This window comes from Theobroma umbraticum, unplaced genomic scaffold (assembly GCF_002168275.2).
Source record: "Theobroma umbraticum cultivar Fairchild unplaced genomic scaffold, ASM216827v3 scaffold_56.0, whole genome shotgun sequence".
In the NCBI taxonomy this organism is placed as follows: domain Eukaryota; kingdom Viridiplantae; phylum Streptophyta; class Magnoliopsida; order Malvales; family Malvaceae; genus Theobroma; species Theobroma umbraticum.
The window spans coordinates 3,904,098-3,916,238 of record NW_018397256.1 but is presented as its reverse complement, the minus strand read 5'-3'; the positions used below and the strand labels follow the sequence as shown (position 1 = coordinate 3,916,238).

At 29.9% G+C, this 12,141-nt stretch overlaps 1 protein-coding gene across 2 annotated transcripts; it reads left to right on the top strand.

Moving 5' to 3' along the window:
• The first annotated feature begins 3,637 nt into the window (after positions 1-3,637).
• HPT1 (homogentisate phytyltransferase 1) lies at positions 3,638-12,135 on the top strand. 2 transcript variants are annotated; one of them, XM_021421106.1, is made up of 13 exons: positions 3,638-3,940; positions 4,106-4,153; positions 5,251-5,549; positions 5,701-5,784; positions 5,874-5,948; positions 6,280-6,363; positions 7,413-7,502; positions 9,191-9,292; positions 9,904-9,999; positions 10,133-10,204; positions 10,298-10,393; positions 11,083-11,187; positions 11,883-12,135. In XM_021421106.1, exons 1-13 carry the CDS (start codon positions 3,886-3,888, stop codon positions 11,922-11,924), a joined length of 1,248 nt encoding a protein of 415 aa, XP_021276781.1. In that variant the 5' UTR covers positions 3,638-3,885; the 3' UTR covers positions 11,925-12,135. The 2 variants fall into 2 exon arrangements, with proteins under 2 accessions (XP_021276781.1, XP_021276780.1); XM_021421105.1 differs by having other exon boundaries at positions 5,698-5,784.
• The last annotated feature ends 6 nt before the right edge of the window (positions 12,136-12,141 follow it).

Here is a 12,141-nt window from a genome sequence, read left to right as displayed (position 1 = left end):
TTGACAAAAACTCCTCACGTGACAACTTGCACTTTCTTACATCAACAGTGCACCCACCATTTATCGCTGCACCGTCAAAATCTATTAGATTTTGATAAATTATTTTCTCAACATAAAACCTCATTATTTTCTTTTTTTTTCTATCAATTAAAATAAAGGAAGATGGACAAAGAAAGAAACAATAATTGAAAACAAAAAAAAAGAATGAAAACTAGAAAAAAATTTAAAATTCTTTTGAGCATAATAACTCAGCACAAAAAATAAAATCATAAGAATTTTAAAAAATATTATTTATATTATGTCAACAATAATATTAAAATAATATAAAATGACATCTACTATTTAATAAGATAGGTAAATACTATTATTTAATGATGTTGTATTTAATATCCTTTAAACAATATCATTAGTTATGTACATAAAGAACTATAATATAATTAATATATATTGTTAATTTTTGGTAGCTTCCAGATGCTTTTTTTTAATTTCGATTAATTTGTGAATATTTAATTTTTGATTGATTAAAAAAATTCGAATTCTAATATGCTGTGATTGTTAATTCTAAGTAATATTTAATAACTCGAATTAAGTTAAATATTTAATTCATTATGAGATGTTCTACTCCTATTCTATCTATTTTTCTCCTAATTATCTAATTGTACTAAATGCCTTAAATTTAAAAATTCAGCATAAAACTTATTCATTTTCAAACCCGAATATGTAAAAAAAATTTTGTTTACACAAATGAAATGTGTAAGTCAAATTATGCAATTAATTCTCATATTATATACAAAAATTTGAATTAATCTGCATATAATATTTTATGTAAATTGAATTCATGTACTTCTTTAACTTATTAATTCCAATCTTAACACCATTAAATTTTCTCCTTTCAAGTGTAAGAATTGGAAGTTTTGATTAAGTTAACACAACATTGGATTAAGATGATATGACATTTTTTTATATATACAACATTAATTATGTATTGATATGATATTCATCATGCTGATGTGGCATTAATTGGACGGATAACAATTTATGTCGACATGACACATACCAACGTAATGAGAAATATTGATGTAGCATTTGTTAACATGACTATTAATGGATAAATTTTAAAGAATAAAAGTATATTTAATTTAAGATCAAGTCAATGCAAATTAGTAGTAGTATTATTATTATTATTATTATTATTATTATTATTGATATCAATAATGAAAATATAATGAAAGCAATGAAACTTCAAAATAAATGACAAATATGAAATTTTTGTAATTTTTCAGAGTTTTCTATGTAATTTATTTTTTATTGATATAATTATTTAATTTCATTGATGTTATTGCATTACTAACTTAATATTTCTAGTAATCATCAAAATAAAATTGTAGTTAAAAAGAGATAAGATTAAAGAAACAATGGAAGAAAATATTGTACTTTTTATTAATATTTCTTGTTAAGATTAGAGATAACGTTTTGATAACTCTAAAACCAAATGCACTTATTCTCAAGGAATAAAAAAAAAAGTTATAAATTAAGTCCAAAGTTACTATTCTACTTTGGCTGATTGATTAAATTTACCACTTATTTTTGAATGGGTACAATTTTATCATTATATTTTTTTAATTTAGTTTAAAAAATCAAAATTAATATATTTTGTAAAATTTTTTATATTTTTTAACGAAATACTATTTTAGTGTTTATTTTTGACCATATTGCATTCCTAAATTCAAAACGGACTAGAATACGTGGGACATACTGAATTCCTACTACCAACTCCATATTTCAAATGCTCTGATGATGTGGTTTTTGCTAGAATTAAATTAAAATATTATATATATAATTATATGCATGTAAAAGATTTCTAGTCACTTAAGGAAAAAAGAAATTGTGGAAAAAAATATAGTTTATTGAAATTTAAAGAAAAATTCTTATGTAACCTTCCTAATCATTATATATATATATATATAAAGATTAATATAAATCATTGAAGCAAGGAGACAACAGTAATCTTATGTCTCAAACTCTATGTACGTTTATACCTAGTACATAATCAATGATTCAATCAAATCCCAAACGACTTCTTATTTAACTTGATTTGACATGGTGCCCCTTTTAAAATTAAGAAAAAAATAATAACAATAAGGCTTTTTAAATCTGGCTCACTTGCTCGAATTCATCATTTCATTTAAATTTAACTCTAATACGCATAAACAAAAATTAAAATATTTTTAACTTTTAAATTATAAGAAAACAAATTTATGGGTGGGTGTTTAGACTTATCCACAGGTCTTAGACAAGATTTGTAATAAATAATACGGTTTAATTACCCTTTTAATTAAAAATATATGTTTAATATAATGAACTTAATTTATGAGCAAGTCAATTACAACGGGATCCTCAAGTTTTAAAGTGTAGATCTCTGAGTGTCAAACTCAGTATGAATGCATTTATTGTTTTCTTCTCAATTATTTGTTTTTCTTTTACGAGGACAACGAAAATTTTAAAATTTAATTCTTTGAGTTGAAAATTCATCCGTTTAATATTCCATTGAATATTCCCAACGAAAGAAAAGAAAGACATTTTTTCCAAAGTATCTTCCCGGCTGCCTAGATAGGGACAAAACCATGAGAGTCGGGTACGACGTAGGCCAAAGTCAGCAGATAATTTTTTTAGGAACTGAGAAGCGTATCAAACTGTCTGACAAAGAAAACCTGAAGCAAATAAAAACAAATATATATATAATGTATAAAAACATATAAATAAATTTTTATATTTTTATTTTAAATTAAATAATTTATTTTAAATTAAATAATTTTATTAAAATATTATTTTATATAATATATTAATATATTATAATTAATAATAACTTAATATGATAATTTGATATAATAATATGACCAAATGATAATTTTTATTTTTTAAAATTAATGATATATTAATAGTATGTGAATATAAAATAATAATAAAATGATATAATTATAAAAATTTATTTAATTTAAAATAAAAGAATAAAAATTTATTTAAAGATTTTATATAATTTAAAGATTTAATTTAAACAATATGTCAATAAAAAAGATAAAATATATTAATAATTTTAATTTTTAATTATAATTATATGTAAATTTATTAATTTTTTATGTACATATTTCTTTTCAAATATATAAATAACGTTAATATTAAATATAAAATATTTAAAATAATTTTTTTATTTTTTTTTTCTCTTTGGTTGATAATGTTTTTTAACATCGGTTGTCCACCCATCTCTGTGAGCTCCCTTAAGATATACCTTGGAAGCACAAGATTGGTGCTCTTTTGGAAACCTCGATCAAACTCCCTAAGAGAGCACTGATGCTCCCTTCACAAATCGAGCTCTCCTATATCTCCAAGGGAGCGCCAGAACTAAAAAGTGCCATCCGCAGTTAAAAATTAGAAAAAATTAAAAAAGATATTTAAATATAAATATTATAATTTATATAATAATAAATATTATTAAAATTAATAAAAATTTCAACTACTTCGGTGATAATATTTTTTTTGAATCAGCGACAAGTGTAATTATGGTAAAAAACGGAGAAATTCTGTATTTTAAAAAATAAAAAACACCTTTTGTGTTGCCTATAAGAAAGTGGCCAGGCTACTGTTGTTGCTGCCCATTGCTCAGCTCCAAAATCATTCTCTTTCTGGTCCTGATTCTTCCCACCGATCCATTTCTCACATTGTTTTTAGGCTAAATCTCTCTCAAAACCACCCTTTTTTCTCCCTTTCTGTTATCACCTGGATTTTTCTTTATTGGGCAGTCTTTTCTATTATGAAATCACCTTTTTATTTATTTTCTCTTCGATTGATTGACTGAAGAAAGAAACGTTTTGGGGCTTCAACACCTCCATGGATGCTCTGATTCTAGCGTCCTCTACTGGGGGACTTTCTTTGTTCGCCTCTGGTGTGTTTTTCTTTTTCTTTGCTTTATTATTATTATTATTATGTGAAGTCAAATCTTTCATTTCGTTCTTCTTCTTCTTCTTCTTCTTCTGTCTATTGTTGCTTTGGGCTAATTTATGATATTTTGTATTTTTCTTGTTTGATGCATGTGATGAACAAAAATTAGGAAGGAGTAGCTGGAGGAGTAATGATTTGAAGGCTGTACATTCTCCAAGTACGATTACTAGTTCTCCCTTCTGGGTTTGTTGTTATAGTCATTTCTATTTGAAAAAAATGAGAAAGTGTTTGAATAGCTGTGATATTTAAGATTTATATTCCTGGAAAAAATTTGTTTGTTTGTATTTTTTTTAAAAATACAAAGCACCATGTAAGGGCTTTGAATTCTCAAAGTTGTAAGCACCATGTGATGCACAAGTTGGTAATTAATGTTTACATGAACTACTTTCAACTAATTCTTCAACTAATGGCTTTTGCTGTGGTGACTCACATCCGCCTGAGCAGTGTAAAGTGTTGGGATGGAGAGGGGAGAGTTGTGACAGATTTCAATACATTTGATAGTTTAGGCTTCCCTTTGATGTTTGTTACTAGTATACTATTATTTCTTTTAAAAGTTGCTAAAATGCAAAAGCAAACAGTAAAGTGTAAATTGTTTTTTGCTAGAATTAAGCAAATAATTGTTTCATATAATAGTTAAATAACATATTATGCTATTAAAATAAGTCAACTTTTTTTTAATAAAAAAATATATTCTTTAAAAAAATTATTTTCTTTTGTATCTACATTTGCTTTTTACTTCACGAGTAAAAAAGTAAGCATGAAGATTAAAAAACCAGTTGTACCTTTATTTACTATGTTCTCTTTTCTTGGTGGATACCTAATGATCATGGCTTTTACAATGTATTAGGTGAAGTTAGTGAAGTTCCTACTTAGATTTATTAAACAAAAACTATAATTGAAACTAAACTCTATTGATTGAGGATGGATAGATCTCACTGTATATATTTACCAAAAAGAAAGTTTAATATTTTAGCTGGAGATTGGTATAAGTAATCTGTTATTCAATTGAATAAATTTTGTATATAAGTACCATATTTAGTCAATTATTTGCATGTTATTGATCTAATGTAGAATATCTATCAATCCATAGGTTATGGCCTTTTATTTTAGTTTATGTTGGATAAGGCTCTGTTTGAAACTTCATCAACTTTGTGCTTTACTTTGGCGTATATTTCATTTTGTTTAAATTTTTTGCTCCAAACTTTTCTTTTCTTTACAACTGATTTAAATGGATGGCATTTCATGTTATTCCAGTCATCGGGCCTATAGGTTCTTCAATAGGAGTGCAAGTGCCGGCATGCAGTTCAGATAACGCCGTAGGAAAGTTTTATACTCTAAAGTTTCGCCGGCATGTTATCAAGCATTATGGTAGAGGTATCCAGGATACACCTACAGCCTTCCAGAAAAGTAATACAAAGTTTCTGCCGAATGCCACCTCTGATCACCCACTTGAATCAGAGCCAGCAGCTTATCCCAAGAATACTTGGAACTCTGTAAAAAATGCATTGGATGCTTTTTACAGGTTTTCACGGCCTCACACAATTATAGGCACAGTTAAGTTTTCAGTGTGATTTTACAAATTACATAGAAGTTATATGTGGATGCAAACCTTTCAGGATTCCACATTTTATAAATAGTAAATTTCAATTTGCATTGGTTATTTTTGCTTTTATCTTTCACAGCTCATTTCCCTTCTCTCAGCAGGCACTCAGCATTGTTTCAGTTTCTCTCCTTGCCATTGAGAAGGTGTCGGATGTTTCTTCCCTGTTCTTTACTGGGGTGTTGGAGGTGACCAAATGGACTATCTTGATAATTTAATCAGATTATTAGTAAATTAATAATTATAATCCTTACACATCTATTATTTTGTTTTTCAGGCTGTGGTTGCTGCACTTATGATGAATATTTATATTGTTGGTTTAAATCAGTTGTCCGACATTGAGATAGACAAGGTACTTGATGTAAAGATACAATTGTTAGAAGTTTATTTAATTAGTTAAATATGAATGAATCTGCACTATATCTTACTGTCTAGATGCCCTCATTATTCATTGCTTTTTCTTATATCCTTGTTTGTGTTTGGTTCTATGTAAAATTTTTTGCCAAGGTGGGATCCTGTAGTTTTGCAACTCCTTTTTAATTGGGTCATGCAGTAACTCTTTTTCTTCTTCTTTCTTTTTTAAACAAGAGATTTAAGTACTTAATTTACTTGGTGCATGATCCTAGAAATTAGTAGATGGATAAATTCATAAATTGTCTAATCATAGAAATGTTATATTGCAGGTTAACAAGCCTTATCTTCCATTGGCATCAGGGGAATATTCTATTTTTACTGGCATCATAATTGTCACATCCTTTTCCGTTATGGTATCCACAATCTTTTCTTTGCAAATGTTTTCATGTTCTATTCATTATCTTCTGTGGTAAATATATCTTTGCATCTGATGCACTTATGTAAGCTATAAAGCCATGAAACAAAAAATCATATCGTCCTTCATGGAAAGTAAAATGCTAGTTCTATACATTTTAAGACCATCAAAGATGGTAACAGCAGATATGAATAAGGTTTTGATGTGGAGAAGTCTAAGTACCTGCAGATTAGTGACTAGATGCTTTCCTGACTTTCGGTATAAGAATAAAAAAAGCTTCAGTAGCATAACAAATAGAAAACTTGAAAACAATGCCATTAAATATTCATAAAATCACTATGATTTACACTTATTCTTAATGAAAAAGGAGGTTTCTTGCCTGGTCACTATCTCTTTAAGTTAGCCTTTAAAGAGAGTAAATACTTGCCAGGCTGTGGCTTCAGCATCCCCAAGTCATCTTTTGGTTCCTGCAAATGTTGTTTCTAAATGGTGATCTTCATTTTGCTTTTCTTGATTTGCTGTTTTTCTTCATGTACTATAAATGGTTTCCCACCTCTCTTGAGTATATGTTATCATCGTTTTAAGCATACAACTACTATTCCTTTGGCCTGAAATCCTCTAGAAATAAAAGTGGATCAGTATATATAATCCCCTTTTGAATTGAATTGCTATGTTTGACTTGGTTTCAATTTTGGGAAAGACTTTTGACTTTAAGTTTTTTGTTTTAAAACATTTATCTTTTTTTTTTTTGTTAAATATTATGTTTGACTATTTTGAACATAAAGAAGTTGACAATGAATTAAATAAAAAATTGAATAAGGAGTATAAAGACTTTGGTCTTAAAAAGAAGAAAAGGGACATTATATTGAAACATCTCAAAGGGAAAAGGACATTTGATTTGGAAATGGAGGGTGTATTGACAAACTAGTACATCATACTTAGATGTACACTGTACTTCTACCAATAATACAACTTTTTAGTCATTTATTTTTAATGTTTAAGCATCCAAGACCTAAATGCTCATTATATCCTTCTTTTCTTTTTCAGAGCTTTTGGCTTGGATGGATTGTTGGTTCATGGCCATTATTTTGGGCTCTTTTAATCAGTTTTGTGCTTGGGACTGCATACTCAATCAATGTGAGTTGGTCTATGGGTTTATCCATCAAGTAGATACGTGAAGCATGAAGCATAAAAATACATGACATTTCATTTTAGTGTGTGTATAGTTTGTTCTTGCACCTCTTTGTTTGAAATTCTTTTGCAATTAATTGCGCCAAGGCTCACGATTGGTAGATAAGGCATACTTTTTCTATGAATAAAATGCTTTCTTATACAGTATTACATTTATGAGTACTGAGTAGTAATGGCAAAGGAATGGGTGGGGAGGGTTTTAGGCTGCCCTGCCCCCTAATTCTTTTGCCTTCCCCTACATGGTTGCATCCCTATGTGCCACCTGTACTCCTGTGCCAAAGAATTGACCCCATCCCAGTCCCTTCTCAGTTCCTCTGAACTAGAAGTGTAAGAAATACCTGCATCAAAAAAAGAAACAAGAATTAGTCCTCATAACAAAACTAATACAATGACAGTTCTAAGTCAATGGTTTGCAAAGAAAGGTTTATCAATTAAAAACCCATAACTGCTAAGATATATATATTAATGCTTTTGCAAGAAAATAAAAAATAATTTATCTTATTGTTTAAATCTCCTATCTTCAATACCTTGTAGTGACTTGCATTTATGCCTTGTCCAGCATATAAAGAGCCCTGCATTTATTAATTGTCCTTGGAAACATAAGGCTTTTCTTTGGAGAAGAAATGGAGCGAAGAGTTAGAAATGTAAATTAAAATAATTTATTTAAGGGTGGGTTAGAAGAGATAGGATAGGAAAGATTATAAATAATTTCTTTATTTGTCTAAACTCTCAACCTTATTTTTAATTTTTAATTTGTTGTTCAATAGCATGTAAAACTTGCTTCTTACTCATTTACACCATTTAGAACTGTGCTAAGTTATTGCACTTAGGCATATAAAGGTGTTGCTTTGAAGGAAAGATAGAAAAGTGAAGAGATATTAGGAAAATAGAATTATGAAAGGAAAGAAAAAAGATTTTTCCCTTTCCACTTCCTTGCTTGGTGGGGAGAATGAAAACTGGATCCATAGGAAAATATGTTGTCTTCCTTGCTTGTTTAAGAGAAACAAAGAGAGGAAAGAAAATCATTACATATTATCATTCTATTAAACTCTTTATAAGTGAAGATAGAAAAGGAAACTTAAAGGAGAGAAAGAGGGACAATTTAGTGAACTCATAACTTTTGACTACCATCCTTGTTTATTTTCTTACCTAGAATTTTCCAATTTGGTAATATTCGTATAATGGGTCAAAGAGAAAAGGTCCATCTCTCACTTATTTTTTTGCCTGCCACTCTTCCCTCTTACCAAGCATGAGTTAAAACATGTACTTACCCTTTTTCAAGTAATTCTTTCATTCTACCACTTATTTCCTACCAATTGTATATAATGATCTATGTATACATTAGATGTTTGAGCTTATTAGGCTAATGACGTGAGGTTTATGCATAAATCTACAACAGGCCATGAAAACAATGACTAAGTGCTTGTTTATTTCTTGGTGCCAATTCCAATATTGAGAATTATTACAATCAATATACTTGTACAGAGTTTTCTGACTTCATGGAATCTTTAGAACCTCCTAGTCTTCATCTCATTATCACAAATTCGGAAAATTATTCTGACGCTGACTTAAATGATATTTAACAGTGGTTTTCATAATGATATGGTGATGCTGTAAACTTTCTGTAATTTCAGCTGCCACTATTGAGATGGAAAAGGTTTGCGTTAGTTGCAGCCATGTGCATCCTAGCTGTTCGAGCAGTGATTGTTCAACTTGCTTTTTATTTGCACATACAGGTGCCTTTTTCTCTTCCTTTTTTGTTTCTTTTTCCCACTTTCCCAAAGAACTCAATAAAGTTTTTTTTATTTTCTCCAGTCTCTTGTTAGGTATGTGGCCTCTAGATTGAGACATGTGTTGATTTGAGACATAGCTACATCGAAAGTAATCTTTGTTAAAGTATATCTTAGTGTGGCATTGGTGCCATCAAGTCAGTGATGAAAACCCGTATTTGATGTGCACCTTGTCAATATTGTAAAATGAGTGAAAGGAATAGTTCCAATTTTGATGTTTGAGAACTCAAAAGGGGTCCTCAATATGTTTGAACTTGGTCTCTAAAGGGCATTCCAGCAGTTAAAACCTGAGACTTTACCTTGGGAATGGTGAAGTGGTCTTTGTAGGATGAGGGAGGTACCATCCTTTGTCTAATCAAGGCCCATGGGCCTATATATGTATATATACCAAAATGTACAAACTTGATACATATTTCAAGGTCGAAAAATTTTCTTACAAGCATGTTTACCACTCTATCTACTAGCAGAATTTATTTTGTTTATTTTTTACAATTGATGCTTTAGTTACATGGTCTGATCAATTTAAAAAGCTATAATATATTGTGTGATGTTCCCAGACCCATGTATTGAGCAGACCAGCTATCATTTCAAAGCCTCTAATTTTTGCTACTGCATTCATGAGCTTCTTCTCAGTTGTTATAGCATTATTTAAGGTAAGCGTTGCCCTCTATTTTAGTGAATTGCTGTATTTTTTCTTTTGCATTTTATGTTAGTCCACTAGTTCATTTAATTTTTCATGGTTAAAGTGGTAATTGCAATTCTAAGTTTGTAATTGATATCATGCAGGATATACCTGATATTGAAGGAGATAAGATATTTGGAATCAAATCTTATACAGTATGTCTAGGTCAAAAACGGGTGAGTTAAGCATACAAACAATTCATAAATGAGGGTTTTCTCATATGATTAAACTTTTTATTATCATTTTACTGTCTTAATTTACTTTTGCAGGTGTTTTGGACTTGTATTTCACTTCTTGAAATGGCTTATGGTGTTTCTATTTTGGTTGGAGCAACATCTTCCTATACCTGGAGCAAAGTCATCACTGTATGTATTCAAGATATCCATTACTCACTGAATGTGTTATGTTTTGTTTAAGAAACATACAGCAGTAAATGCTTCCCCCAGTGTGAAATATTGGGTGTTTCATATTATGATTTATATTTTAGATTCTCTTACTAGTGCATAGGCCCTGAGGCTGCCCTTTTTTTCCTCCTGAAAGAATATTAAAGAATCACATGAACTATAGTCATGTACCTTTTTTTTTTTTTTGGGTGCTAGGAAGAGAGTTAAATATCTATGCTTTCCACTCATCTGTTATTATGCGAAATCTCTGATTGGTCTCCCTTGAGGTTTTGTTAGATATCATTCATTTTCTGTCGAGATTTTGGTTCATCACTTTATCCTCGTTTTTCTTATATTATTGTTCGCTAAAGTTCTTGGGGCACGAAGCTCTTATTATTCTTCTTGTTATTTTAACTTTTACTGTCACTGATTAAGTGTTAAGGATTGATTGGTATTTTATCATAATGTTATGGGGCAAGAAAACTGACAAAAAATGTCAGGAGAGACCACTCTCTTATTCAGAATCTTTGATTTTTATTGTTGGTATATCTGTTACTTATTCATTGCAAACAATGGTGAAATTTTCTGGTAGATGCTATTTATGTCTAATTAATTAAACAAGTATGTGAGCAATGACTAATATACAGTCGATTCTCCTTGAATTGGATTAGGTTTTGGGTCATTCCATCTTGGCTTCAATTTTATGGATCCGTGCCAAATCTGTTGATCTGAAGAGCAAAGCTGCAATAACATCATGTTACATGTTTATTTGGAAGGTAATCATTAATCTTGGCTTATCAAATTGTTATGTTGCTACAAGATGATGCTGGCAACTCGACAATTACCAACTGCAATTCAGATAGGAATAATTGGAAAAAAAGGAAATAGAACAGAGTTGAGTTCACTTTATGGCCCATGAGAGGCATAAGATTTTAATGCTTTAATATTATATTTGGATGGCAATAATGACTAACCTTACCAAATAGGTGGTGTTGGATCCATATATCATGGAATATGAGGCTTCATTCTTTTGTCTGCTTGTCTGAGAAAAATATATAATCTTTCTTGATGTCAGTGTTTTAGTTGGTCTTAATAGGGAGCAAACTAGGATGCAATAAAATGCTAGGTATATTCTAGCATGGGTTTGTTGTAGCCTACTCCAACTTCACAACATGCCCCCAAATAAGCTTAAGCCTTATTGGAAATGACGTGGTAACTAACTCCACAAGCAGAGTACCTCTCCTCTGCACGGGCTTGGTGAAAATGACAAAGAGGAAGTGACTATTGCTCCTTAAGAATTTCACGAACCTTTTCCATTGCCAGCTCTACCAATTTTAGTGCCCTTTTGGTGTATAATTTATCATTTAGACGCTCAATTCTAGCTGAGGTTTTTCAATTTTCTCTTCTTCAAATCAAAATGTTGGAAACTTTTGTTGGTCATCTGCAATAACTGCTTGGTTTCTTCTTGCAGCTCTTTTATGCAGAGTACCTTCTCATACCACTTATAAGGTGAGAGGCCTAATTCATTCCAAAAGTAGAGAAACATAAGATGCCATCAAAATTCAAGAGCCGCTAATTTATTCTTTGAAGATAAAGAAATGCAAATCCAAGGAATGTTGTTGGCAGAATTGTGAGATTCTGGATGATCTGCACACCATTGTATAAATGTGATCTTATTTTGTAAGCAATAGTAGCATTGCTAAAATTCAATAATGGCCAGAAAAATGGCA

Bases quoted from the DNA above. Each gene is read 5' to 3' on its own strand.
- HPT1 (XM_021421105.1), top strand. From the start codon at position 3,886: ATGGATGCTCTGATTCTAGCGTCCTCTACTGGGGGACTTTCTTTGTTC. The intron at 9,293-9,903 runs GTGCCTTTTTCT...TGATGTTCCCAG, and splicing joins CTTTTTATTTGCACATACAG to ACCCATGTATTGAGCAGACC. The intron at 10,000-10,132 runs GTAAGCGTTGCC...GATATCATGCAG, and splicing joins TTGTTATAGCATTATTTAAG to GATATACCTGATATTGAAGG.